The sequence below is a fragment of the Pavona decussata genome, unplaced genomic scaffold, assembly GCF_977016875.1.
Source record: "Pavona decussata unplaced genomic scaffold, jaPavDecu1.1 SCAFFOLD_112, whole genome shotgun sequence".
Taxonomy (NCBI): Eukaryota; Metazoa; Cnidaria; class Anthozoa; order Scleractinia; family Agariciidae; genus Pavona; species Pavona decussata.
The window spans coordinates 221,596-249,141 of NW_028145526.1; the positions used below are offsets into that span (position 1 = coordinate 221,596).

Below are 27,546 nucleotides of genomic sequence, written 5' to 3' on the forward strand. Positions count from 1 at the left end.
CGCCTGCAATTTTATGTGCTCGTGCCCAACTTATTGAACCAATCAGACTGCACAATGGGAAAACAAAGTCGGTTTCATAATTGCATATGGCTCACAAAATGTCTTACTCTTTACCAGACAGTCCTTTCGTGTTCTCTAAATATATGCATTTTTGATATTTTATTGAGTGAGTAGGTTATGATACAGTCACGGTTTAACAGGATGCATGTCCTTGTAGCCGTATCTGTAATCCAATACAGGATGTACTCAGTCATCTTTGAAGTAGTGAAAGGGTTTTAAGCTGCAGTGTAATTTGCTTGCGATTTTTGCTGGCAATCAAATGACAAATGACACACATACATACAGAAAGTGTGTTTTTACAAAGTAACTTGGAAACAGTAAACTGAGATATAATAATCAAAAAAGACTTTGTCAACCCATCACAGAAATCCGAGATCCATTCCATCAAGCTACAATTTGGAAGTTATACAAGTCATGTAGTCAGATTATTTTATTGGTGTGTTTAAGAGGACAGGTGGATCAGTTTTGAATTTACTGTGGAGTCTTCTTGGAGATATTGAACAGGGCAAATGATAACTTTCAAATATTATGTCCTGAGCTGAGAAAGCACCTTCCTAGTTTGCAAACTTTTCAACTGAGGATTCACTCTGGCATGTAAACCATATTCTGTATGAATCAAATTCAATAAGGCCTCAATAATTCCATTACATAATTTTATCCAAATGCAATCAGTTCCAAAAACTTGCAAAACTTCTAAAACATAGCCAAATGTTTTTCAAATCACTATGATCGCAGATCAGTTCTACAAACTTCTTTGGTTCAAATAACAATATTATTATTATTGTTGCAACTGCACTAATCTTGAATATGCAATTACCAAAAACTTGAAGATATACCATATTTACAGACAACAACCCAAAGAGCTTTCCTAAATGAATTTTTTTAGTAAAATTTGACAATCAAACCTTTAATCTTGTTTTGAAGTGGATTTCCAGTTGCGTTTAAGCATCAATTCAACAAAGTGATGTAATGTGTGTTTTAGCTTATCGATGACCTGTCCTCCTCGCATTGTGGTTCTACAACTGTCAAACAAAGCATGATTCCTTTGCCAGGAACTCTCTAATTTCCACCATTTTAACTGTCGAGTGCTTCTTGAAAGTTATTCTTTTGATTTACTGCTTCAAAAGGGTTAATTTTGTTTTTGAAAACAGTTTAGTCTAAAACATTTAAACAATATGGCTGCCTTCTAGGAGAGAGCAGAAGAGCAGAATTTAATCCAGGTTTAATGAATAAATCAAAATTAATGATGACTTGATGTCACACAAGTAGGGATGAGGGGGTCCCCTCCCTCGTGATATACGCACCGATAATAGATTTTAATTGGACCATTTTTGTTGAAGACAATCAGAACAATAGATCCCTGCTAGGAGAGAGCAGAGTTAAATGAATAAATTAATGTGCAGATTTGAAGCTACCATGAAGAATAACATGATGCCCCTAATGGCATTTACACTGAATGCTTAATGTAGCCCCATTTATTCCCCATTGTATGCTTCGCAGATTTTTAAAAACTATCCTCCCTTCGGAATTGAAATAATTGAATGGTTTTATTCTGAGAGACTGCATGATATTTTATTGTTGTGCTACTGGGAATCAAACCGAAAATTACTCTGCGATGACTTCATGACCCCACTGGAACTGGTCTGGATTCCTTCGCGTTGAACTATTTGATCTGTTTGTGAAAGCGTAATTTCTTCGCTGTGAACTCTCCCAATTTCCACCATTTAAACTGTTGAGTACTACTTAGAAGTTATTATTTCGATTTACCGCTTGAAAAAGGTTTCTTTTCTTTCTGAAAATGGCAGATCAGAGTCTTAAATTCATACACGTGGCTGCCATTAAACAAAAACAACCTTTCAAATGATGAATTGCTTTGACGTCACACAGGAAGAGATGAGTGGGCCCCCACCCTCATGATCTACGTGCCGATAATGGATTTTGATTGGGCCGTTTTTGTTAAAGACAATCAGAAAAATAGATCCCTTCTAGGAGAGAGCAGAATGTAATCCAGGTTTAATGAATAAATCAAATGATGATTTGACGTCACACAGGAAGGGATGAGTGGGTCCCCTCCCTTGTGATATGCGCACAATAATAGATTTTGATTGGGTCGCTTTTGATCAAGACAATCAGAACAATACATCCCTCCTAGGAGAGGACAGAGTTTAATGCATAAATTAATGTGCGGATTTGTGACTACGACGAAGAAAAAAAAGATACCTGACCTAAACCTAGACACGGCCTGCCCTGCGGGCATTCCGCGTAAAAAAAGATACTAAGCCCAATTTTAGACACAGCCCTCAGGGCATCCTGCATAAATAACCTACGATTATGGGCATGTTTTCCGGTTTTATCACAAAATGAAGCGCAAAGCAGAAGGCACTGTTTTTTCATGTGGCCTTTAATTCCTTCTGGAAACATTACTTCAGTGTTTTATCTGCTGCTTGGCACTTTGTTTGCAACAAAAACATAGTATGATTATGGGCACAATTTCTGGTTTTATCACAAAATGAAGCGCAAGGCAGCAGGCACTGGAGTTTTTTCATGTGGCCTCATGCAGTGTTTTATTTGCCGCTTTGTACTTTGTTTGCAGTAAAAACCGATTATGGGCATGGTTTCCGGTTTTATTGATTACAGAATGAAGCACAAAGCAGCTGATAAAACTAAAAGTGCTAAAACAACAAAAAGTGACCTAAAATGGGACATAGGCTGGTCCCTTCAATTTATTTCAATAAAGATGTCCATCAAAATTAAAAAACTCGTTTAGCTAGATGATCAAATTTCAAATTGAACAGCTTTTAGGGCCACTTAACTATCATCATAGCAAAGCATCAGACAAGTCACACTTAACCAGCAAACTGAAGTAAACTGTTGCAAACATTTTGTAAATAGAAACGCTAAATTTGCAAACTTGTTTACCCAATTGGGAACTTGCACTTGTAAGCAAGCACAGAAGTACGGAGAGTAAGGTTATGAACACCAGATCTCAGTGCAATTCCACATGCAGATTGCAGATGTGCAATCCTATTTCTATTTGCCTTCGCTTGCAAAATCTGTTGGTTGCTTACACAAATCTAAACTGCTGCAAAATCCAGCAGCTTATTTCTGCATCAAAGTAGGTCCTGTATCTAAATGTTTACAAGTTTCGATCATATTAGGAATATTGGATAAAAAAACTGACCTACTCAATTATCGCATTATCTTAAGCAAACTTTATCTAATGAATCTGTCTAAAAAATAGTAGATTGCTTATCTTTCTAATTTGTGCTCTCTCCCTGCAGGTGTAGTTGTTCAAAATAATCTGATCGTAAGGCAATTTCAGGCAAAATGGAAAGTTTTAACCTTTTTTTACACACTTTTTAATTAGTTACGACATGATCATAAGTTAATACTAGTTAATTGCAACCCTATCCAATTTTATTAACAGTATCTATTTATTTAACAAAGCACTTTTTCCCCCTCTTCTAAAAATACTAAATATACTGGTATGTAATGCCGATTAGATCATGAGTATGTAGAGCAATATATGGCCGAGAACTGTAATGTAATATAATTTACAGAAGCATTGTGCAACACAGTGTACATATGTTTAAATTAGTATATTCTAAGACAGAACTGTGGTAGTCTTTGTAAAAAGGTACATGTGTAGTAAGTAGTCTATGAAGTGTACTGCCCTCTAAAATAATGTGTTGTAGGTAATAAAAAGAGACAAAAAAACAAAAAAAAAACACAATAAAAGTATCGTGCTGTTTCAAAAAGTTTACAAGTTGACAAACTTAAGGAAACTGAAAACGGAGTTTAACTGGATTTTAATTTCAGGTAAGCCTAGTTGCTATGTCCTGTGAACAAAACTACATTTAGTTATCTAAAAGCTATTTTGAACCTACAACATTTGTGGCCTCATATAAAGCAGCTCTACCCAATATCATTGATGTGACACCATTTGTAACCCGTTCCTGCAAACTTCACACAAAAAGGCATGTAACAATGGAATCTATTTGAACTTGGCCTGGTAATACAGGACTACAGCGGATGCTGTGGGCTTGAAAGTGAAAGGAGGCAGTAGCAGCTGCTGTCTAATTTTTTTCAATTTGACTCCTCACCTTCTTGGAAAGTTAAAAAGATAACTGTTCAACATGAAGGCTCAGTTCAATAGATTTTAATTTTAAAATGATCAGTACGCTGCCAGATTTCAGCAGGAAAAGTGATAAGATTTACAGTGACATTTGATTGCTCTAAAGTCATTATGTTCATAGCTTAAGCTTTTTAAATCCTATATACAGTAGTTAATATTTACTATGAAATATCCACAATACTCCAAGCTGATAAAATAATGAACTTGCATTTGCATCTTCCCTTGTCTGTCAACACAGCACATTTTCTTCACAAATTAACTAATCCTTGACCCATTAGAGTGATTAATAATCCCTTTTGTATCCTCCACAATTAATACATTTTAGTCAGTTATTAGACATAACTATTTTATCACAAGTCTGAATACCATTTGGGAGGGGCTATATTAAGCCTTCATGTAAAGTTGAACATTAAGAAGCTTTTTTGAGTGCCATACAGGTATTATTTTCACAAATGCTTGATAAAGTTTCTTTCTTGGGGTTCTGGGGGCATACTCCACAAGGAATTTTGTACAACTGGACCTGTAACATTTCTAAAAATACACCTCTGTAAAATGACTATATTTTTAGTCAAAAGAATTTGCTGCATTCTTTATTGTAATTAGCAACTTAATACGTCTACATAGTTAAAAGATAATCAGTAAATTGTTCTACAGATTTGCACAAATCAGCCGACTTCTCAAATTTCGGACACACAAGTTTTGAACTAATTGCATGCTTCAGAATCAAACATTTTCACATTTGGGTTACAAAGGATTGATCACTCATCAACAATTCATGTGTCAACAGCCCACTTTATTTCTAAACTGACACCAGCCACGAACGTTCCAAAAGCACACTTTAATTTTTAACACACAAAAAGAGAGCGTACTAGCAAATGGCATTGTTGTTCTTGCAAAGTTAATCTCAGTTAAGGCTCTTTGCACCTCCCTGGTTTAGCTGGAAAAATTTAAATCTGACACCTACTCTGCTGATCGCCTATTCAATGATGGTAGAGTCCTCCAGTCCAAACAGGTTTTAGGACAAAAATAATATTATGTCTAAATAAAATTGCAGCTTATCCCCAACCCAAGAATGCACTCCCTGAAGATTTGAACAAATGGTTTAAGTATTACATCAGGCCTGGATGACGAACTAAAAACGAAATCAATCAACTAGTCACCATGAAAGTCACTTCTCCAAGCAACAAAATACAAGTTTAAAGAGCCAAGCAAGCCACAAATGTTACAAATTCTACCATGAATTACTTTATCCATCGGAATAAATGTGACAAAGGTCAAAATGCATCAAACCAATCGTATATAGCGGTAAAAAGATATGCTTTTTTTAATAAAAGAAAGTTAAGCTTATTATTCAAACTTGTCACTTCCAAAATCCTTTACTAGTTTGTCTGTCTCTCAGAAGAAGAGTTATTTCTGGTGGGAAAACTTGTACATGAGCGGTTACAATACCAGTGACAGAGTACAAAAGAAGGAAAGATCTTTGAAAATGCAAAAAGCATAAGATAAAATGTTATCATTGATTTTTCCTACTTATTTCCGCCACAGCCGAAAACAATCTTGCGTGCAAAAGATAATATTCCTTAAATAAACTAACAGTCAGACAAGCAAATTGGCGTCCTTCCATCGAATTTTTTCTTCTGCTCGGATCTGTTTTTCGCTATTCCACCTCTACACCTCTATGCATAAAGCATAATAATTTTATCCAACCTATAAATAATACATAGCGAATTTTATCTACACAATGCATCCTTTAATACACGCGAGTGTTTATTAAAAAAAAAGATCGTGCATTTCGATTACCGTTCCTATCACAAAACAATCAGCAGAGCGTATTAAATATTCGGCAACCAAAATACTGAACGATCCGACGTTAACTTAACGAAAACGCAGACATCTTCGACGTCTACTTTGATTAATGATGGCTAGCTGATGCAGCCTTGTTCACATTATTCGCATCGTCTACTATCATGTACTACACACATGGCGAAAAATGAAGCCTCGAGAAAGAGCGTAATATCTCCTACACGAACGCATATACGGGAAATAAAATATGGAGTTTGATCGGGTAATTTGCTTGATCGAACTATTTCTAGGGCTACCAACGTCAGATTCCAATGACACAACCTCAAATGCTTGTAGAATAATAAATTCTATAATTGCGTGCTTGGTAATGCAGTGTGAAGTTCAATTACTGAAGTGACACCTTGGTTGTTATTTATAGTCCGGGAAAAAAACGGGAATTAGCTTACCTATCCTGTTCGTCGCCTTGTTCGCTACAAATTTTCCGTTTTCTGTCCTTTCCGGACGAGTTAGCGCCACCGTTAACTTTCATTTTATCGCTTACTTTCGACAACTTAAGAACCTAAGCTTGACATCTTCCTTTGGTTAGCAACTCCTGAACACCCACAGAATTCTTCAAGTCGCCATGTTTCCTGAGCTGTGTCGAAAATAACAAATAAACGTGTATTAGCCGCGTCACTTTCCAAAGAGAACAATTTCGCACGTCGCCTTACACAATCAACCAACGACAATCGTTTGAATTTACCTGAAGGAGCGGCGAATTTGTTCCACAAAAGCTTTCCAATACGCTAGTTGTTATCCGAACCGCACTTGCGTCGAGGCCTTTGGAACTTTAGAACCCCACTGGGCTTCCCTCGAGTTGAGTGCGTGATACCCTTGTATTGATAGCGCGGTCGCATAGACTGGGTCTGGTCTCTGACGGCAAGCAAAGACAATGGGAGTATTGTCTTCAAATTGGCGAATTTTCTGGTCGTGTAGAAAAGAAAGCACGGTAATCTGAGACAATACAACAGTTACGATGTAAAGAAGGAAGCAAATCTTCGCAAAGAAACGAACAAATTAAAGAGAAATATCATAATTAATAAGTGCCTTTTATAAATATTCCCTTCTCAAGGCAAACTGTAAAACTGCTTGGGAATTTTTAATCATGTATAATGAACTCCGCGCCCCGCCACTCGAAAGGTTAATTCAAAACAATCAGTAAAACAACAAGATACAGTGACAATAAAAGGGGTAGAGGGTACCCCCATTGATTCAACGGAAGCTGAACGAATTTACTAAAGCTTTTGCCAAGAATCGGCCATTAAAAGCTTCTACAGCTTTCCGGAACAGTTTAAACTTCGCATCGCAGGCGGTCTAAAACGAGGACTACGTACATGTGTTCTTGTTGGATGAGGAACCGCGCACTTCGGAGTCAGGTTTTCCCCCACCCACCCCTACACTATATCCGTGAAAAAAAAAATTCCACGTAGTTTTCAACGAAAATGAAAACGGTTTACCCCAGGGTTTACCATATTTGAACATTTCGTACGTCCGGCAATTTTCACTTGTTTCGTGATCTAGGCTTGAAAGGAGTTATGGGTAAAATCTAAGATGGCCGACAAGTGAAACTGCTTTTTCTCGATCTGTCTTCCATTTGACCATCGCTAGTTTATTGCTTAAGATACAATTTACATGTTTTACTTTAATGTTTAATTTACTTCTCTATGGAAGAGGAATTTGTCATAAAAGAAGGCTGGGCAGTCAAGGAAAGCGGGCAAGCTGTACTAGGTCAGACAAACTGGAGAAAGCGATGGTGTCGACTTGTAAGAAGCCCGAAAGGAACATTTTGGTCTTACTACAGGTGTGAACAGCTTTTCTAAGCCATATTATAAACAAATATTAATATTTGATGCAACTTACAGCCTTGTTTTAAGATTGTATTGTCTTAAGGTTAATTAATATTCACGGACATGATGAGAACGTGACGCTCTCCAATACCTTCAGACTTTGGACTTTCACTGAGTCGAGACTCGCCGGCTCTCCAAGCGGTGTTGTTTTATGATTTTATAACAATCACGTCGTCTTTGTTATATATTTTTGACAAATTTCTATGTGAGATAGGGGTGGGTAAATCATAGAGCAGGATTTTGGTTTATCACAACCAAAATATTAAGGAAGGTACCTCTACATACAAGGTATTTTTGCGCAGTTTATGACCGTGCGAGTAAGCAGATGCTTAGCAGGGGCTATTGGAAACCAAAAAAAAAAAAAAAAAAATTGGGGGCAACAATTCTGAAGAGCTGTAAAATACATAACAATGTGTGAAGCTTATCTCTGAAAAATGCATGATTATCCTCAATTTTCCTCTTTGGATTCCAGCAACCCTTGCTTATATCTGCTTTTCCTGAAAAGTCATAAACTGCACAAAAATATCTTTGTTTTAGTAAGCACCATCCTTGGAAAACCTGAGTTTCTTGGACATCTTGAGATGCCAGAACATGTTCACCTTTGCAGCGGGAGACACAGTCGTAAAAGCAACGCCATGAAAAACCAAATGTTGAGTCCTGATAACATTGATCACCATGGAAATTTGATGACTTGAACTTTGTGTTTATCTGAGTTATTTTTGAAGTAATTGTTTGAGCATAGATGTGCCATAATCTGGAATTGATGTGGATACTGCACCTAGCCAAATCAAACTCAAAGGCTGCTTGTAATCTGATTTGCCAGAGCTAATCCGTATGAAAAATGCTATTTCTCTTTTGAAAACCTGAGCTGCAAGCATTTCCATAAGTTACTCATGTAGAAACTTACAGTTGTGCCTACTGTCGTTAATCATCCTGAAATCGATAATCTGAGAGGATCTTCTTTCAAAAACATGTATAAAATTACCTCAGACAACAAGCTTTGTCAGTTTTCTAAATTGCCTTATCACATCCTTGTTGCCAAAAATGAATTAATTAAAAATTCTTTGGAATTATAAATAATGTAACTTTATTGCACATTTTGCAATGAACTTGATTCTATAGAGCATGCTTTTTCAGATTGTTTAGAGTTTTCAAAGGTAGTTGAAGTGCCTGTGCAATGGTTTCATACGTAAATGCCTCACTAATATTTATTTATCTCTCCAAGAGGCTCTTCTGAACTTACCTCCCTCATCGCTTTGCTTACAGACATGCATCTTACCATATTCTAGGACATAGGTTGTCTTCTCCTTTTACAAATCAAGCTAACCTGCAATCAGGCATTCTTTTTTTTTTTTCAAGGGAACACGAAAGTGTGGCAGCACGAGAGTCAGCGGTCGGGAGAAGGGACGAAAAAAAGAACGCCTGATAAAATTACTGCAGGAGTCATATGTGCCGCCCCTTGTTTGCTTACACAATGTTTATCTTGTGTCATGCTTTTAGTGTAAGCCAATCATATTTTACTGGAATTGAATACAGCTTGGGGGTAGGATTTTAATGCTAATTCTAAAAATTCTCAAAATACACATTTAATGGCATTCTCTAAGCCGAAAAGAGACAGCTGAGCTCTCAAAATTAATGTTTTCCAAACTTTTAAGCATAAATCGGGGAGACAGTCAACTTCATGCTTCAACATCTTAAATGCTTCAGCTTCATTCTAGCGAGAGTGAAAAACTTCAGCTCAACGTCGACATTATCATGTTGTATTAAACTTACCAGGTTGTGGCTGTGTGAACTTCATCGATTACCAAAACCATCATCTGGTGAAGATTGCCACACCCGTATTAAACGCCTTTCTCTATCAATCACTCAGCCATTGTTCAGAACTGCCATAAACCAGGCCGCAAACAATGTCAACGTTCTTTGTCTCCCCTTGGAAGTACAGCTATAACATCTACGATCCTTCAGATGCATTCTGTCTGCTCATCCTTTAACTATTTGTGGATGAAGTCTTCAAGAGACGAAGTAAGAGCAGCAGAAAATTCCCTGTTCACGTCTCCCTCGGCAGTAGCCATAATTTTGAAATTACACCAGAAGTCAAACATGCAATCATGTAACCAGTAAATTATTGGAATATGGCTGAAAGAATCTTTTGTTTTTCAACCAATTAGACAAAAGTCCAGATTCTGGACTGGCGGCAGACGACTCGTGCAGTAATTGTATCGGGCGTTCTTGTTCTTTTTTTCTTCCCTTCTCCCGACCACCGTCTCAAGTGCTGCCACACTTTTGTGCTCCCTCGAACAAATGAAAGCCTTATCGCAGGTTGAAATCAAGCATTATTTTGACCCTTTTAAAGTTTTACAAAGGCCTATTAAGTACAATGAACTCTTTCACAACCATTCAATGCAATGGAAATTGAAAAGCTCGTAAATACTTGACCTGATTTTGCATCCCTCAATCCTCTATTGTGTGTGCGCACGTTTGTTAGTGTATAGTATCCGAGTTTATCTGTTTTAGTGTATGCAAGTAATAAGTAGGTAATAGGTAGAATGTTCTCATGCTGCTACTGTTTGCAATTCTTGTTTTCTATCATATTTTGTAAGTAATATTTTAAAGTATATTTATATGTCAATATGTCAATTTTTATTATCATATGGCTAAGGCTAGTGGCGGATATAACGCATGCTCTGATTGGCTAGGAGTGAGATAAGAGCAGGGCACTATGCACCCGTAATGCCCACGGGCCTATTACGGATTATGCAAATTAGGGTTAGGCTTGAATTGAAAATGCTTTTTTCTTTTCCTATAAAGAAAGCCATGTAATAAACAACTTTAAATACCCTTGACTGCAATCAGTCGTTAGAGGAAAATCTCAAACCTCAGCCCAGCTGTATTGACCTCGCTATTGCTCAGTCAATACGCAAGGCCTGAGTTTGAGATTTTCCTGTAGCGACCTCACTCTTGGTTATCAAGTAATTATTATTATATGATTACCAATATTTTTAACCTAATTACACTGGACTGCAAGTAGGGAAAGCTAATTGAGGTTTGGGTGAAGAGAAAAAGAAAATATACAAATTATACATGTACATTGAGCAGATATAAAACACATTAGAAGAATAATTGGAGCAGTAGTCAATATAAGAGATCAAATTTGCAATTACATTTTTTAACATGCAAGTAGAATTATTGTTGATATTCTGTTTCATTTATATGGGAAAACAGGCTGGCCTGTTTGCCGAGATTCCAGTGTAAGCTGCAGTGGGGATCTCAGTAATCCAGGATGAAAAATAATTGCATTTCAATTCACAAGTCCATTTACTTGCATGCTTGTGAATTTTGCTTGATGACTACAGCCCATATGGTGGACTGATTTTTTCCATATAAAGACAACTTGGCAAGACTCATCCCATTTATTATTCACTGTAGGCTGGCCTGTCTTGATAGAAATAGGGCTTTACTGCCAATTCCTTTTGAGAATGTCCTTCAATTTGTTTTAAGGTATCAGGTGGATGGGGTGGGGGGGGTATGTCTTTTCCTATTGATATATGCTACTCTACAAGAAAAGGGGTACATGGGATAGGCTGGCTTACTATAAATAGAGGGTAAAGGAAAGAGCCGAAAGGAGGGTGCATATAAGAAATGAATAAACTTGAATTTTTTTATAAATGAAGGGCTTGCTTAAAAACTGTGGGAAGTAGAAAATATTTTCTTAGCGGTACCTGCAGCATGATGGATCTTCTTGCCACGATGGTTTTACAATGAAATAAAGTGACTTTCATCTGGCAATAGCCTTGTTGAGGATCCCTTTGTACCACCTATATAGGTTTATATGACTGCAATTCGTGTTTCGGTTAAAAAGGCACAGATTGGGACAATTAAATCAATGAAATAGGATACATGTCTAGTGGTTTGAAGGAGTACACCTGTAGGCGAATAGTAAATCACTTCTTTTGGTCTGAATTGCAGAGTCAAGGGTTGTAAGCTTTTATAGGCTGCTAACTGCCACATCCCAACTAAAATTTTGGAAGCCCCTCTCCCCCCTCCCCCAAAGAAGTGGAAAGTTCTCAAGGAAGAAATTCCAAAGTTCAAAGGCCATGTAATGCCTTGTCACTTTTTGCCTAGTGTCACCCCATTCCAGATCACATGACTGACCCATTGGGCATTGTTTATCTCAGCTTGGTTTTCTCACAAACAGTAAAACTCCCAATAGATTTGAAATGGGTGAACATAAGGGCCAGCAAAGAAGTCCTATTGAAGTATGGAATTTAAATTTAATCTTAAGCCATATTTCCTTCTCTTAGCTTGTTGTTCTCACTGCATCACTTGGGATAAAGAGTTAAAGTCCCAAAAGATTTAAAATGGTTTCATATATCATTCAGTGAATTGGCCATGTTAAAGGCCCTTCAGTGGCTCATGAAAGAGTTCAAATTTTGGCTGGAAGTTTCCCCTTCCTGGTGATGTTTTACCTTTAATTGCACCAGAAACTTGTCACATGCAGTTATTGACCACTCACTCTATTGTTTATGGTTTTTTTAGGAAAGTAGATGACATTCCTTCTGATCAGCCAGCTGGAAGAATAGAGCTGGATTCAACTTGTAAGCTTCAAGTCTGAATCACTAACTTAAAAACAGTTAATATTCATTTGACAAACAACCTTATCTATAAGTAGCATTAATGTAAGAACAGAAAACATAACAAATATTATATGTTTATTTTCTTCAGTAGTGTGAATCATCAAAAGTTAGTTTTTTTTAATTCTATCTGCAGTTATAAGAAATATTATAGAATATATAACTGTGAATGTAAATACATGAAACACATATTTTGAAGTGTGGATGAAAGATCAAATAGAAGAAAGATCCTTGCAGTTAGTACCCAACTTAAGCAGTTGCGAAAAGAGAAGCTGAATTTTTCAGGATTTCTTTTCACAACTGCTTAAGTACTAACTGCAAGGATCTTTCTTCTACTTATATATATAACTGTGTGGAAAAATTATAAAAACAAGATGCCTATACTGGCATTTACGCGTGATGCAGATTCGTTTATTCCAATTGTATGCTTCGCAGATGGATAAAACCATCCTTGCTAATGGAATAGGCCTGATCACGGTTTTTGACGCCATTTTGACGGGTAGGCAAACAGGCTTGAAGTAACAGTGTTTGTATGGAAATCCGATGTTAAATAATTTTCATAAAACATCGCATCTGAAAAATTCATGAATTGAAAACTTTTGGCACTAGGAAAAGGATTTTAAATAAAAAAATTGGAGGGATGTAATTGTGCTAGAAAGCGTACAGTCGTGTTTTGAATTTTCCATACATTTCCCTGTATTTTTTTCCCGTGAACTATTTTTAGGAGCAGTTTACGGCGGTTTACTATACAGACAAATGTATGAAAAATTCAAAACCCGACTGGACGCTTACTGGCACAGCTACATCCCTCCAATTTCTTTTCTTAAAATCCTTTTCCTAATGCCAAAAGTTTCCAATTCATGAATTTTTCAGAAGTAATGTTTTATGAAAAATATTTGAAATCGGATTTCCATACAAACACTGTTATTTCAAGCCTGTTTGCCTACCCGTCAAAATGGCGTCGAAAACCGTGATAAGGCCTATAGTTTGAGTCACGATGATTGCGTTATGTCGTTTCCCTTGTATTTGTACTGGAAATCCATTAGTGATTACGATGTACGATAACGTAAGCTTATAAATGACCTCTTCTCAGTCTCATCGTGGTTCTACAAATGTCAAACAAAGCACGATTCCTTCGCCAGGAACTCTCCAATTTCCACTATGTTAAATGTCGAGTGCTTCTTGGAAGTTATTCTTTCGATTTATCGCTTTTACCGCGGAAAGTGCCATGTCACTCATCAGTGACGTCGTAAACAAAATTATGCAAATTTCTGGTGAAATGAACATTTATGATGCAATCCAACCTGACTTGCACGTGATTCAAAGTTGCAGCCAATAAAAATCACACAATTCTTTCGGGACGGGCACGGGATACGGGAAAGTTAAAAAAACAAGGCAATTTTTGACTCCCAGGACGACGAAAGGAATGCGGTCCCGAATTTAAGACGCTGGCTGACTACGTCATCCCGCGTAATAATTGTTCGCATTTTATCCACATTTTCCCAGATGTTGCACGTGAGCTTGAAGAAGGAGAAAGGAAAAAGAAACCAAACTGTTTTGCTCTTGGTCCAGTGTTTGACAACTTTGCCAAGAGAACATATTACATCAGTTGTGGTGAGTTCATGTTTACATATTTTTCTTTGCACAATAATTGTCGGAAAGTAAAATGCTATGTGCACGGGGGTTGTCAACTTATTTTCTGTTTCATTTTGGCCTACCATTATAATTTATCATAGTTTTTTGTTAAAAAATTGTTGATTCGTTGCCTATTACCTTTTCTGGGGGATTTCTATAGTTTAATAATATTGATATACATACATACATACTTTATTTATTCCAGAAGCAGACTATATATACAAATAAAAAACTAAGAAGAAAAGTACTTCTAGAAAAGAAAGTGAAATAAAAATAAATATACATAAATCAAGATCTTTACAAATGTGTATAAATCAACTTGTAACAGTATATTTACCCACCTTTTGTGGAGTAAGATTTCCATGCCCAACTATAACAAATAATAAAGTTTTTATCATGGGGAAATGTAAAGGCTCGCACCTTTTATATTTTTTGCCTGGTTGACTCACTAATATTTTGAGAGAGAGGTTGACAAGGTGATATGATTGAACACCTTATTAGGATTGGCCTAAGTGTTTTTTTGTTTTTTTTTTTTTTTTTTACTTTTATTGGCTTTACAGAAAGTATGGATGACAAATTTAGCTGGATGGAAGTTTTAAATGCTGCAACAGAGTCTCAAAGTGAGCCTAAAGACATGTTTGACAAGAAAAGAAAAAGTGTTAGACAGAGGCTGAACAGAAGGGTGAGCCTTTGCTAAAAGTTCTGTTTTGATTACTTTCTTAACAGGGCAAACATGCTTACTACTTACAGCAATATTGACCAAGAATGTTGCTGGAAATATTGCTATTGATCTGGAGTGAAGTCCATAATAATTATTTTGTTGAAAAATTTACCAAATCTTTGAAAAGTACTCACATTTTGAGTGGTCCTTTACTTGGAGGGAAAATTTTGTACCTACCTTTTTGCCTTTGAAAGCAAAATAGTTTTAATTTGAATGTATCAGCTCTTTCTTAATTTCTGTGTTTGAGCACTAGTGAGCTTGCAATATGACAGGCGCATAGCCAGTATAGAGGCAACTAAAGCAGTTGCCTTTGTAACAGTTTCTAAGGTCGGGCATATTAAGGTGTTTAGAATTAGGATAAATGATTAAATGCTAAGATCTTGTGATGAAAAAAAGTTAAGGAAATAGTTTTGAACCATTATTTAAAAGACATAAAGAAAGATTTTGGGGATAATTTACAATTTGCGTTGGTGTTTGTTTCAGTATAAGATTGAGTGTAAATGATTTTTTTCTTCTCTCTACACGTTACCTGTCTGATCTTCTACTCATTAAATTGAAGCCTTTTGTCATAATTAATCTGGATGCAGTATGTAACAAACACTGTTATTTGTTACATATAATTTTTTAACATTTCAGCATGTTTCTTCAAAGTCCTTAATAGCAAAAATTATATTAGCAGTACTGTAAGTGTAAACAATATCCAAATCCAATTAATCACCAGAAGTCTGCTCATCTCCATAATGTTGTGAGGATACAGAAAAAGTGTTAAAAAACAGGTTGTCTGGGTTCCGATTATGCAAGGTTCCAAGTATCAGAACAACCGACTCACAATATCGGGTAAATATCAAGTAAACTCACTCAAGGAAATACAGTAGGTATTTTTTCCCACCTGAAATTATCTTGGTTTTTTCCTGTATTTTTTTTTTTTTTTTTTTTTGTTCTTCTACTGCCTCTGTTAAAATATTGGCCCAGCCACAGGCCTGTATGAGGTAAACAAAATCAGGTATGAGCTGTTTCAAATCACATTCTTGTGTGTGAACTGAGTACCCTAATAAGAAGTGCTTGTGCTTCAAACCAAAATTGAGCCTTTCAAAGTATTTGAATAAATTTTAAGTTTGCTCTTGATGTTTGTTGTTCATGACTATGAACACTTTCAGTTTTGCAAGTTAAATTTACATCCTAGTCTGTAAATGCTTCATCAAATTAAACCTGAGAAGTGCTCACATAAATAATTATTGAATGCTTTCAGATTGAGTCCTTTGTTGGTGGGAAAATTTAACACCTTTTGGTTTTGAATGCACTCTTGTTATTTTTAACAAATGTTATTTTTTCTTAAGTTTGTTTTTCTTCTGTGCTTGTTCATTCATAAGGTTTGCTTGTGATCTTATGTAAACAAACTTGTTTGACATGTTCACATTTCTCACTTGGCATTTGGCATAAACCTCCATAAACTCATTACTTGTTGACTACCTATTTCTCGTTTTGTTTGACAGTTCATTTTTAGTGTAAATGAGCTGCACTTGCAAATCAATAACAAAAGACCCTTGCAGCGTCCGGGTGCTTATTTTTTAACCAGGGCCGGTTGTTCAAAACCTCAATTAAACTAACCAGAGATTAAGCCTAATCATGGTTTAAATTTAATCGGTTGGTTTAACAGTTAATCTGCCTACATTGTATTCAGGTGGATTAAATTTAACCCTGATTTAAATTGTGGTTTAGTGCTAATCAGGCTTTGATCAACCGAATAGGATTGAGGAATAAAAGTTAACCATGTTTTCCTCACCCATTTTAAATCCTCAGTGTCAAATAACAACAGATTTGTCAATTTCTAGCAAAGTTTTTTATTTAATTAGTTTTTATCATTTCATAGTTAATATTTCTTTTAATAGCTATAGAGCCTTAGTATAAAGATCTCTAGAAATAAAAAATTAGTATTAGAGTTATTAGATCTGACCCAATTCTAGTTCCTTTCCCATACCAGCACTCAGCACCATTTTGGTAGACTTGTTTCACCTAAAATTAAGCCTATGCCATACAGACACTGCACTGACACTTTTTAGGTCCTAACAGTGTCTGTAAATTACAGGACGTAACCAATCAATGAAAATCGAGGATTGGAAAAGCAATCAATACCAATCGATGCATGTTAGTTAATTGGCATCAATAAATTATTGGTATCGGCCAATCGATGACCAATCGATAATCACACAAAAGTGTTCACCAATCATCGATTGCCAATTGATGACCAATTGATAATCACACAAAAGTGTTCACAAATCATTGATTGCCATCGATTGGGCTTTAAAATTTTTCCTGATCAAATAGTTTACTCCACTGTCTCATCAGCTGAATAGTTACTTCGTCCCAAGATTTGACGGAGATCCGATGAAACACAATGCCGCATGCACTGTAAAACAACATTTAATCTATTTCTCCCAGTTGTTCTGGGTTTTCCAACAGATCTTTGCCAACACACTGACAAGATGGAGTAGTCCGCCACTAATATTTAGTTCTATCTAGAATATTCACATTACCGGTACATCGAGTTGAGATCACGTTGTGATTGCACACTGTCATACACAACGGACAACAATCAATGGCAATCAATAGCAATTAATCGATTGACATCGATAATCGATGAAAATCAATGCCAATCAATGACAATCAATAATCACACCAACCTGGACGATTCATTGTTCATCGATTATCAATATCAATTGATTAATTGGCATTGATTGTCATTGATAGTCATCAATCATTGGTTTCATCGATTGGTTATGTCCTGAAATTATAGCAGGGTTTAAAACTATTATGATTGTGATTACTTTTAATTGTAAAAGAAATGTTTTAATTTATCTTTTCATCCTTTCGGACATTCTCATTAGTCCAGAAAAGACAGCAAAAAAGAAATGGCTAAACCAAAGGAAAACATATGTTTAGATCCTCTACAGAGGATGGAAGTAAGTGTTACTAGTAATATTAATGATGTCACAAATTTTAAATACGTAGATAAATTCACAAACAGGTTGCCCTGCAGTTGAATATAAAGTATCCATTAAACGACCTAAGACAGACATAAGCTCCTGTGAGATCCAGTTTTGTGCAGAATAATTTAATATTCCTTTATTAAAATATACATAGGGATGATAAATATCCTGTAACTAAAAATTTTTTATATGTAGTTGAACCTCTCTTATCATGTACACCAAAGGGATGGAGCCAAGTGTCTCAAATAAAGAGGTTGTCCATAGAAAGAGGCCATGGATGTCATTTAAAAAGGCTTTACTGACAGCATTTAGCGTACTTTGAGACAAAAGTGACTTAACCTGCGATCAGGTGTTCTTTTTTTTTTGGGGGGGGGGGGGGGGGGGGCAAAGTGTGGCAGCAAGAGGGTCAGTGGTTGGGAGAAGGGAAGAAAAAAAGAATTATCCCTAATCTCCAGACCGCCGACTCTTGCGCTGCCACACTTTTGCACTGACTCAAACTTGTATTTTAAGGTGGATCTAAATTTTTTAATAGGCATTATTTTAATTTATTAGTTTTACTAAATATACAAGGTACTAAAAAAAAAAGGTTCAGGTGGGGATCACCTAAGCCAGTGAAATGTGTTTGTACTGAATAGCAGGCCCAGCTTTGTCATCACTGTACACTGTAAAGAGATGTTAGTTTGTATGAATTAAGTGCTTTTTTGGGTTGAGATTTTGTGCCTGTTGTTGCTGTTACGTAGTAAGAGAGGATCCATCCTATTTTGAATTCTCTAAAGAGAATTTGCTGGACCTAGGGAACTGTCTATGATAGAGAAATGTCCACATTAGGGAGTTTCAATGGTAATTTGGAAGCATTTTAACCATGGAAGAATAATTAAAGTTGTATAAGACCCATAAAATAAACATGGTTCATAAACGTTTATTTCTGGTGGTTTTGTAGCAGTGGACAAACCTTTGCCAAATCATTGAGTGTCAGGATTGGAAGAAAACTGATTGTAAGAATGGAGTGACAATATCACGTCTAAGCTTTACCCATAATGACAAGGCTGCTGTTAAGGTAACAATTAATGTGATTACTGAATTAGGAAATTCCTCTGGTAGATTGCAAAAGTGGTGACATACATAAATTACCACTGTTAGTAATAAATTGATAATCATGCATGTATTGTTTAGGGAAATATGCACAAATAAGTTCAGTATGTTTTTCTGTTTCCCGAGACTTTGCAAAATCTTTGGTTCTTATTAGGTTCAAGGAGTTGTTCCTGTTCCCCCAGACATAACATATGACTACATTCAGCGAGCAATGCAAAAAGGAGGGAAGGTGAGAAATGTCTATTGATTTTGTAGTTAAGGAAAAATTATACATATTATAAAAAAATTAATGATTGATTTCACAGCATTTTGAAACAAATGGTTAAAATGTGCTTACACATGAGATAGAGTTAGTCTTAATTTTTTAGTTTGATTTAAATAGAGCATTTTTATCTCTGTCAGTCTCTTCTTTAGGTCATCTACTGTTACAGTGTTTTCTTTGCCACTATTAAGTTAATATGTGTATGCAGGTATTTGATCATTTCCTTTAATTTCCTCTCAGCTAGATCAACCATTTCGTGGGGAAGAAGTTCTTCAGAAAATTAATGGTATTGTTATACTTCTGTTTATTTCTTTCAATGTAGGGTAAGCTTGTATGAGAGTTGTCTTTTTTTTTTTTTTTCTAATATTAACAGCTAAAATTCAACAACCAAACAGCAACAGGAGTTTAAAAATCAGGCTGTTAAATGCTGTGCCCCTTATGGATGTTCTTGTTACTACCACCACATAGTTATTAAACTACTGCACCATCATCAGGGTTGTTGCTAAGATCTGGCTACTGGCGAATTTTGCCATCTGAAAGAGATCTTATCACTGGCTGAAATTTCAATAGAGCGGAATACTTGAGGCTTATTTTAAAGGTGCACAATTCAAAAGAGCAGGCTGGGTTTATTAGTCAATTAACCTGCTGAGGTTTTTCTTAGCAGTAGCTTAGTCCCTGCATTGTGATGCCCATGTATTTCCCAATTTTGAGCAGTGGGGGAAGAGTAGTTACTAATACTTTATGTCAAATGTATAGACATAAGCCACCATTTCAGGAACTATAGGCTGGGTTTAGTTCTGAAATAGAGTTTGTTCTGAAATGGGATATAAAAATAATTGTTTGGTTTATGTGTAAGATAGATCAAGAGCGATTAGTTCATCAGCAAATTGTTTAGTGTCATGCCACTCCTCTCTTTAACTTAAGTCACTGAGTTTATGGATAAATGGATAGATGGACAAACGGATGGGAGGGGGGAAGGAAGAGATATAGGTGAATGGATACAGGAAGGGATGGATGGGCAAATGGACAGACAGCTTGGTATATGTATGGATAGTTGTTTTCCATCTTGGGTGGTAACCCTCACCTGAAATCGAAACGAGTACAACCTGGGGTTAAAAGGCTTCTGGGTACATTATACTTAAGGCTAGTTAATGGCAGGTTCTGACTATTTATCTGTTCAATACCAAAATATAACTGTTACCTTTCTTGCTTATAGATTGCATCCCACATGCCTGGATTGTGTACAACAAGTACACTCTTCCTCTTCCAAGTGCTTCCCCTCGGGATGTGTGTCTGGAGAGAATGTGGATGCCATCATATTTGACCAGAAATGAAACATCAGGTACTTCACTATATCTGTTTTATGTAGATAAACAAGAATGTCAGTTAGAATTTTACTAATCTCTTTTTAACTCATTAGATCATTAATCAGGCATATGTCAAGAATAAATATTGTTTTAGGATCTGAAGGATCTTAGACTTTATCTTTTTAATCACTACACCATCAGAGTTATCATGCATGTCCTGAGACAATATTATTTTAAGGGTGGCTATTTTCCTAGGCATGGTATTGTTAGCTATTTTCCCAGGCAAGGTATAATTAGTTTTACTATATTTCCACTATTATGTTATTTTACCAAATAAGGTCAAGAGAACACGCAAAATGTAAGACCGTAATTCACTGTTAGTAGTATCCTGGTTTGACCGGTTTACAACAGAGCGAATACAGACAAAGACATTTCACTGGCTTTCTGTGTTGTTTACGTCATTCGCACGTACCGAAACTGATGGACAGATACGTAATGCTGGGTGTATTTCAATACTCTTTCTAGAAAGAAAAAGCCAAAATAACAAAATCTTTTTGTGGTGGAATAATAAATCTCTTATAATTTTTCGATGGTTTTACACATAATGCCCGCAGACATTTTGCTCATTACTCATACTACGCAACTTGCAAAATGTCCGCGCATATTATATGTAAACCATTGAATAAGATATATGTATGTCACTGAGAGGGTAATGCCCCACACTGAATGTATACCTGCCAACTCTCATGCATTTTGCGCGAGTCTCATGCCTGGGGACTAGAGACATCGATCTCAAGCATCAAGGACAATTTCTCACGCCTGACTCACAGATCCGGACGAGTTGTTCTAAAAAAACTTCATTTCATTTCAGATTTGTTATGTATTATTTCTTTGCTCCTTATAACAATCGCAAAAGCTTTCAAATGTCTACAATCCGTTTGAATCGTAATTAAATAAGTGTTCAAAGGTCGTTGAAACATCGTCGTTCATTTTCGGCAACGTTTGGAAGTCTTCGGAAAATCGTCGGAAATCTTCGGAAGTGACCCGGACGTTTCCGGAAATCCCAGTCATGACGCGAGAAAAATCTCACGCGTTTCACACAGAAAAAGTTGGCAGGTATATGAATGATTGTCTGAAAAATGACCAGTTGAAGGGATGCATGGAAAAAAGCCGTAAGTGACATCTGATAGCTATAGACTGCTAGATTCTCCTAACAAATTGCCTTGTTCTTCCTTTGATGAACAAAGGAGAATTTGACATGAGATCAATAGTCACCTAAGGCTTTCTTCCACACAACCCTTCAGTTTGGTGAGAAGTGGAGCTTCAAGGGCAACTGTGAAATTTTGTGGACAATTTTTCAGCAGAGGGCATTATCATCCGATATATCAGCAAGCCAGAAAGGGGTTTATTTATTTTAAAACCCTCAGATTAACTTTAAAACATGCACACTTTACTGTTGAAATATACAGAGCAGTTAGTAATAGTCAAAGCCTGATTGCCGGCAAACAATTCCAAGCTGACTATTAAATTTACTCAATTTTATGATACCATGACCAGACCAGATCATCTCTAGCTTTGCTGTAATAAAACTGTGCTTTGTTCTCAATGTGTTGAATAATTAAACAATTATCCTGCTCAATCTTGCAGAATATACCCTGATTTTAGCCAACACGGCGCAGCCTATGGTCTTGTCAGCTAAATTGGGCATTATTCCGTGCGATTTTGCACAATGATAAATTGTTAAATAATAGTTGTCTGATTTTGTACCACGTGGTGTGTTTCGTCCAACGAGAACATGCAGAAATTAATCAGTGGGTTGTAATGGCTGATATACCATGGCCGCCAAGCCAATCAAGACTCTGAAATTACATTATCCATCGATTCAGTTTTTTACTAAATCTTATCAACCACTGCATCATCAGAGCATGTCCATGTCTTTCAGACTTTGTAAGAAGCTTTAGGCTTTGGCATTGATATCTTTCCACAGGTTACCAGATATAAATAAAGAATAACTGGCCAAGTGTATTCACTTTTATGTTTTTGATAAACTTATTGTAGGAATGGTATTATGGTCTACACATCACTCACAGATACCACCTGCACAAGTAAGTGTGTTTAGTAGAAAGAACAAGTTTATGTTTTGGTTGGATGGAATGATAACCTGGGATAGTTTTGCATTTCCAGTGGAAATGGTTTAGCAAACAATCAAAAAACACCACCACTACCAACAACAACAACAACAAAAAAAAGAAAAACAGAAAAACTGATCACAGCTTAAGAGGGTTTTTTTAAACGAGATGCCTTCCACAGTTGAACCTGTATTAAGCAGACACCTTTGGAATGGCAAAGTGACCGCTTAATACAGAATACACATCAAACACAATAAAGTGGCCATTTTATATAACATGGGTCTAGGTCTTTTGTCTTAACACAAAAGCCTTATTATTTCAAACTAAGTGCCCATCCTGGTTTTTTGTGGGTCGCACTAGTGTACACAGCATTTTCAGTGGGTACTCTGTTATGTTCAGATTATGCCCCTTTGCTGTGTTGTTTGTTCTTTTGTTCTCTTGAGAAAGCTCTATTAATCCTCTCCTACCTCCCCTCCCAGGATGGTTTTGAACAAAACACAAACCAAGTTTTCAAAAATTCCACTAAACCCAGTCAGAAATCTAAAGTTAATGCGGTTTGAATCAAAATGGAAAATATGGCAGTAAATATGGAAATGGCCATTAATTATTTTCCTATATTTGTCATCCAGCATTTGAATAAATATTGTCACACTCAGCATGGAGTTATTACAAAATCTGACTTCCAAAGGTGGGTTTTACTGCTTTGGGCTGGGGGCTTAAAAGAGCTTTTGTAGTAGTGTGACACAATCAGATCTCCCACTGTGCTACTCTTCACTTTTCTGTAGACGCCAAGAAGTACACCACTGACTGCCCCCTTTACCCATTTGTCATTTTGCAGGGGACCCTTATCCATGAATGAAGTTTGGGCACTTGTCACATTGTGTGCAGATGTGTCTATGCCTTGAGGTTAATTACCCATGGCAGTGTACCAATTATTTTTTTATGCATACACCTACAAAATGTAACATTAATTTCCTACTATAAATCCCATCTGTCAGATGAAATAACTTACTATGTAATTGAAAATCAGCCCCTTTCATGCACTGTTGGTTTCAACTCTTTGGTTTGAAAAAATGATCATAGGTTTTTAAGTTACAAATGAATAAAATTTAACTTGCAGTCACCTATTATGTCTTTAATATTAATTTTATCATTTTTAATATCTTTCCTGAAGTTTATAAAATGTAAATTGTGCAGCACAAACCTTTTTTTTCCAGAACAGTGTCATCTTATGACATCTGAGTTGAAATTCATTTATTGTAACTTCAACGTTGCCAATCTTGTTGTCAACAAAATTGTTTTCAGGGTGTTACAAGAGTGCTTGCGGGCTTGTCAGGATTTGTGCTATCACCAGTAATGTCAGCAGGTACTTTTAATTAATATTCCTACCAGCATTTAAATTACTCCTGATTGCAATTGGCTGCATACCAGTTACTTGGTTTTCCACTCTAGAAAAATTTGAGAAACAAATGGCACAAATTGAATAATCCCTCGACAGTGTTCATTTTTTGGTGCTTGTATGGTGAGATGTACGGTACGATTACCGGTACATCCAGATTTCCAAACATAAAAAAGCAAGTTACATTGTCATTTTCTCTATTCTTAAAAAGAGAGCGAAAGTGTTAGATATATTTAAACAAATCCTTTTTCCTCAATTCGTTTTGCCTCATTTCACCTTACCAACAGAGTACCAACCTGTGCGCAAACTAGAAATAGGAATCCTATTTCTAGTTTGCTTGGAGGTATGTAGAAAGTTTGTCATGTACAAAAAAATGTGTTAATGCTTAAGTTCACTGCATGAAACTTCAGTAGACACAGTCTGTTACCAAAGAGCAAGTATCCATACTATTCACCTTAGAAGCACATCATTTTATAAAAAGAGATGTTTTGTTTTTTATCCCAGACTCCATGGTCCATACAAATGTGGCAATACTGGTTCAAATTGATGTCCAAGATTCGTTGCAAACAATGCTTGAGGGTAGCTATAAATCAGGTACTGGGAAAGTTGAGTAGTATTTACTTCACTTGCAAACGTTAGCTGGTGGAATGGAATTTTCCATGATTGAAATTTGAACTTACAGTTAACACCATTTAAAAGTTTTATTTTCAAAATATGTGTAGTTAAGTTAGACTTGAGAGGGTCTATATAACTTTGCATAATAGAACAGAGGCGGCCATATTTTGAAAATGTTCCTAGATGTCTAAGCTTATTTTTACATTTTCGACAGGACACTGTCTTTGTATTTTTAGGTACTTGTATTATAAATTAACAAAGCCTTTCTTTTACTGTGTATTTAGATCTATTTAGGTCATTTAACAATCAATTATCATTATTATTATTACTATCATCATCATTATTTTTATTATTATTATTATTATTATTATGTTTATTATTTTTAATTATCTGAAGTTAACTACACACAATTGAAGAGTTAAATCATACTGATTTTAAATAAGGATAATATTTAGGAACTGCAGATCTCAGTAAAATACAAAACCCAAAAGCAATTAAATTGTTAGATAAGAAATCTGCAGTTAACAAGAGAAAATCTGTTGACATTCATTTGTTGGTCTTTCTTTGTAGGTCTTCTAAAGATCGGGCTAAGGAATGCGTTTGCTCACATCAGTCACCTGGTGGAACAGTACTATGAGTACATTCAAGGGTAGCAACCTGACTGGAACTCACAGATTATTCTGACCTTATTCTTTATTAAAGGAGTGGGGTGGAGGGTTTTCAACAGACTTGGAACTCCCGCTCCAAAGTCGTGCTGTAAACTCTACTTCTCATTCCCGCCTCTTCCTCGGGGTTTCCCGCCCTTTTCCGCGTTTGCCATGAAGACGTATTATACAATATTGCGATAGTTTTCCTGTTTCGCCCATTTTCCATTATCCCACAAATGCCATTCTATACCGGTTCCCAACCCCCTGTATCTTTTGGGTTCCCACCCTCCCCCTCCCGTCTTCAGCCCCTCTCCCATCCCCGGTAGTTAAATTGTTTTAGAATCCTTAGACAGGTAAGTAGACTGTACGCGCACCCTTTTTATATTCAATTAGGTTTAAATTCGTTATCTGTTAAAGGTTCACGAAAATAAGGCCGGTAAATCTACGCGGAAAAGCAATACGGAAGAATATAAATTACAGTAGACCGCCGCTATCTCGAAGACTCGATGGACTCAAGAAGGCTGCAGTTTAAGAAAGCCAATAGTAATTAAATTACTCTGAACGGTATCTTGAACAGGAAATTCCGATATAAAAGGGGCCTGGCCTGGCCGTTCTCACCTTCAGTTCTCAATCAAACCATCAGAGCGTAAACAACTGACAAACAACATGCGCTTTTTTTACGATCCTTACTGACAAAATTGGCTTAGTTTTCCGAATAAACCCTGTTAACCGAATTAGAAACGGATGTCTTATATTACTGTGGTGTATTATGAAATTTTGAGGCAATCATATTTTTTCAGAGGACGCTTGAGTCGCCAACTTGCTACGACTGACACTGGACTGAACGGAGTCTAATTTTGCATTTCACACCCACAAAGGATGTGAAAGGAAGGAGGGGCTTGCCCTTTTGTAGCGGAACTTCTTGTGTAAGATAGAGTTTCGAGCCAGTAGCCGGTGTTCGAGATGGCGGGAGTGTGGGGACAAATGGTAAAGATGATTGTGATTATGATTATTTGAGAATATTTAAAGCATTAGGGAAAGTTGATTGTCGGAGATGTGGATTCAGATTTTGTATTTTATAATAATAATAATAATAAAAAAATAATATAAACTGAGTTTTATGTAAATAGTATGTAACTTGAGAAACGAACAACAACAATTGAAAAGTTGGGAGTAACTTTTAGGATGCAATCTTTTAACAAGATAACAAGATTGCTTCCCTTACATTTTCATTTTTTGTACCTCGAGAGATTGTTCAAAACTATTTATTTTACTCGAATTGTACAAAGAACACCAACAAAAATGGATGTTTCATTTAGTATCAAATACCGCGAGTAATTGGAACTCGATGAGGGTTTGGTTCTAATATCTTACTTTACGATTTTTCTGCTCAAAGCAGAAAACTGTTCTAAGCAATGTTTTTTATAGAGAAGAAGAAAATAGTAAGATGTATTGTGAAAACAGTTTTATTAAATTGACTTGTAACTAAAAGAGTGAATCAACATTAAAAAAAATCGTTTGGATCTTCATTGCGCAAGATTTTATGCTTCTTTTTTATCTTTTTTAAGAGAAAACTTCCAATGAGAATGATGTATTATTCAGTGAGTGACACAGGCATACTCGGAAAAAGGAAAACCGAGTGCTCCTATCAGAGTCGAACCTAAGACCTTCCGAAACCTCTTTCATATGCGCAATGGAATAAATGTGATGTTGGTGAATAAATGAGAAGCCTGGTGAATAAATGAAAATGATAGTAATCGCAAGGTCTTAGGTTCGACTCCTGATAGGAGCACGCGGATTTTTTCCGAGTATTCCTGTGTCACTTACTGAATAATAAATCATTCCCGTTTATTCACCAGGCTAAACATATTCCATCACATTTATTCCTCAACTACCAAGGTACATCAACTGGATGAAGAATGATTTGGCTGCGGGTCACACTGTATCCCCCTCGCGCGTCCCGCGAGCGCTCGATCCCCTTCTCCCTTCCAGCGCCTGCCACGCAGACTAACTGTAGAGGTGAATCAAGATTAAGCTAAAATCTCTGCGCAACCGGATAAGGTGGCCATCCACAGAATGCGCTTTATAATTAGACAGGCAAGGCTTAAAAAACACTGTTTCCCAGTTAAGGAAACTAGGTATGGTCTTCAGACAGACTTAAAGGTGATTTAGCCGTCGAAATCCCCTTTAGAAACTCTAATCAAGCTTTAGCGAAAAATCTAGCTTTGATGCGGTCA

The 27,546-nt window shown here is 36.3% G+C and overlaps 2 protein-coding genes across 5 annotated transcripts in view; one reads left to right on the top strand and one right to left on the bottom strand.

Annotated features, from left to right (window-relative positions):
- The window catches only part of LOC146470658 (uncharacterized), a 44,010-nt gene extending 23,457 nt beyond the window's left edge, over nucleotides 1–20,553 (bottom strand). For all 3 annotated transcript variants that reach the window (XR_014866968.1, XM_085121636.1, XM_085121635.1), the window contains exons 1-3: nucleotides 20,414–20,553; nucleotides 6,741–6,961; nucleotides 6,445–6,632 (exon numbers count right to left, since the gene is read on the bottom strand). Coding sequence is in view for 2 of the 3 variants with exons in the window: in XM_085121636.1 (XP_084977762.1) it covers nucleotides 6,445–6,527 (83 nt within the window). In the remaining variant the exon portion in view is untranslated. The remainder of the gene's footprint in view (nucleotides 1–6,444; nucleotides 6,633–6,740; nucleotides 6,962–20,413) is intronic.
- Nucleotides 7,538–26,611, top strand: LOC146470660 (uncharacterized). Of its 2 annotated transcripts, none has more exons than XM_085121640.1 (13): nucleotides 7,538–7,838; nucleotides 12,421–12,479; nucleotides 14,022–14,129; nucleotides 14,711–14,832; nucleotides 17,757–17,831; nucleotides 18,799–18,915; nucleotides 19,105–19,179; nucleotides 19,453–19,498; nucleotides 20,429–20,554; nucleotides 22,578–22,624; nucleotides 23,954–24,014; nucleotides 24,552–24,641; nucleotides 25,233–26,611. In XM_085121640.1, exons 1-13 carry the CDS (start codon nucleotides 7,702–7,704, stop codon nucleotides 25,313–25,315), a joined length of 1,146 nt encoding a protein of 381 aa, XP_084977766.1. In that variant the 5' UTR covers nucleotides 7,538–7,701; the 3' UTR covers nucleotides 25,316–26,611. The 2 variants fall into 2 exon arrangements, with proteins under 2 accessions (XP_084977766.1, XP_084977767.1); XM_085121641.1 differs by lacking the exon at nucleotides 7,538–7,838 and adding an exon at nucleotides 11,851–12,140.
- Nucleotides 26,612–27,546: the final 935 nt, after the last annotated feature.

Excerpts from the sequence above, each read along its gene's own strand:
- LOC146470660 (XM_085121640.1), top strand. The coding sequence starts at position 7,702 with ATGGAAGAGGAATTTGTCATAAAAGAAGGCTGGGCAGTCAAGGAAAGC. Across the intron at positions 14,833-17,756 it reads GACAGAGGCTGAACAGAAGG|TCCAGAAAAGACAGCAAAAA; the intron begins GTGAGCCTTTGC and ends CATTCTCATTAG. Across the intron at positions 24,642-25,232 it reads TGAGGGTAGCTATAAATCAG|GTCTTCTAAAGATCGGGCTA; the intron begins GTACTGGGAAAG and ends CTTTCTTTGTAG.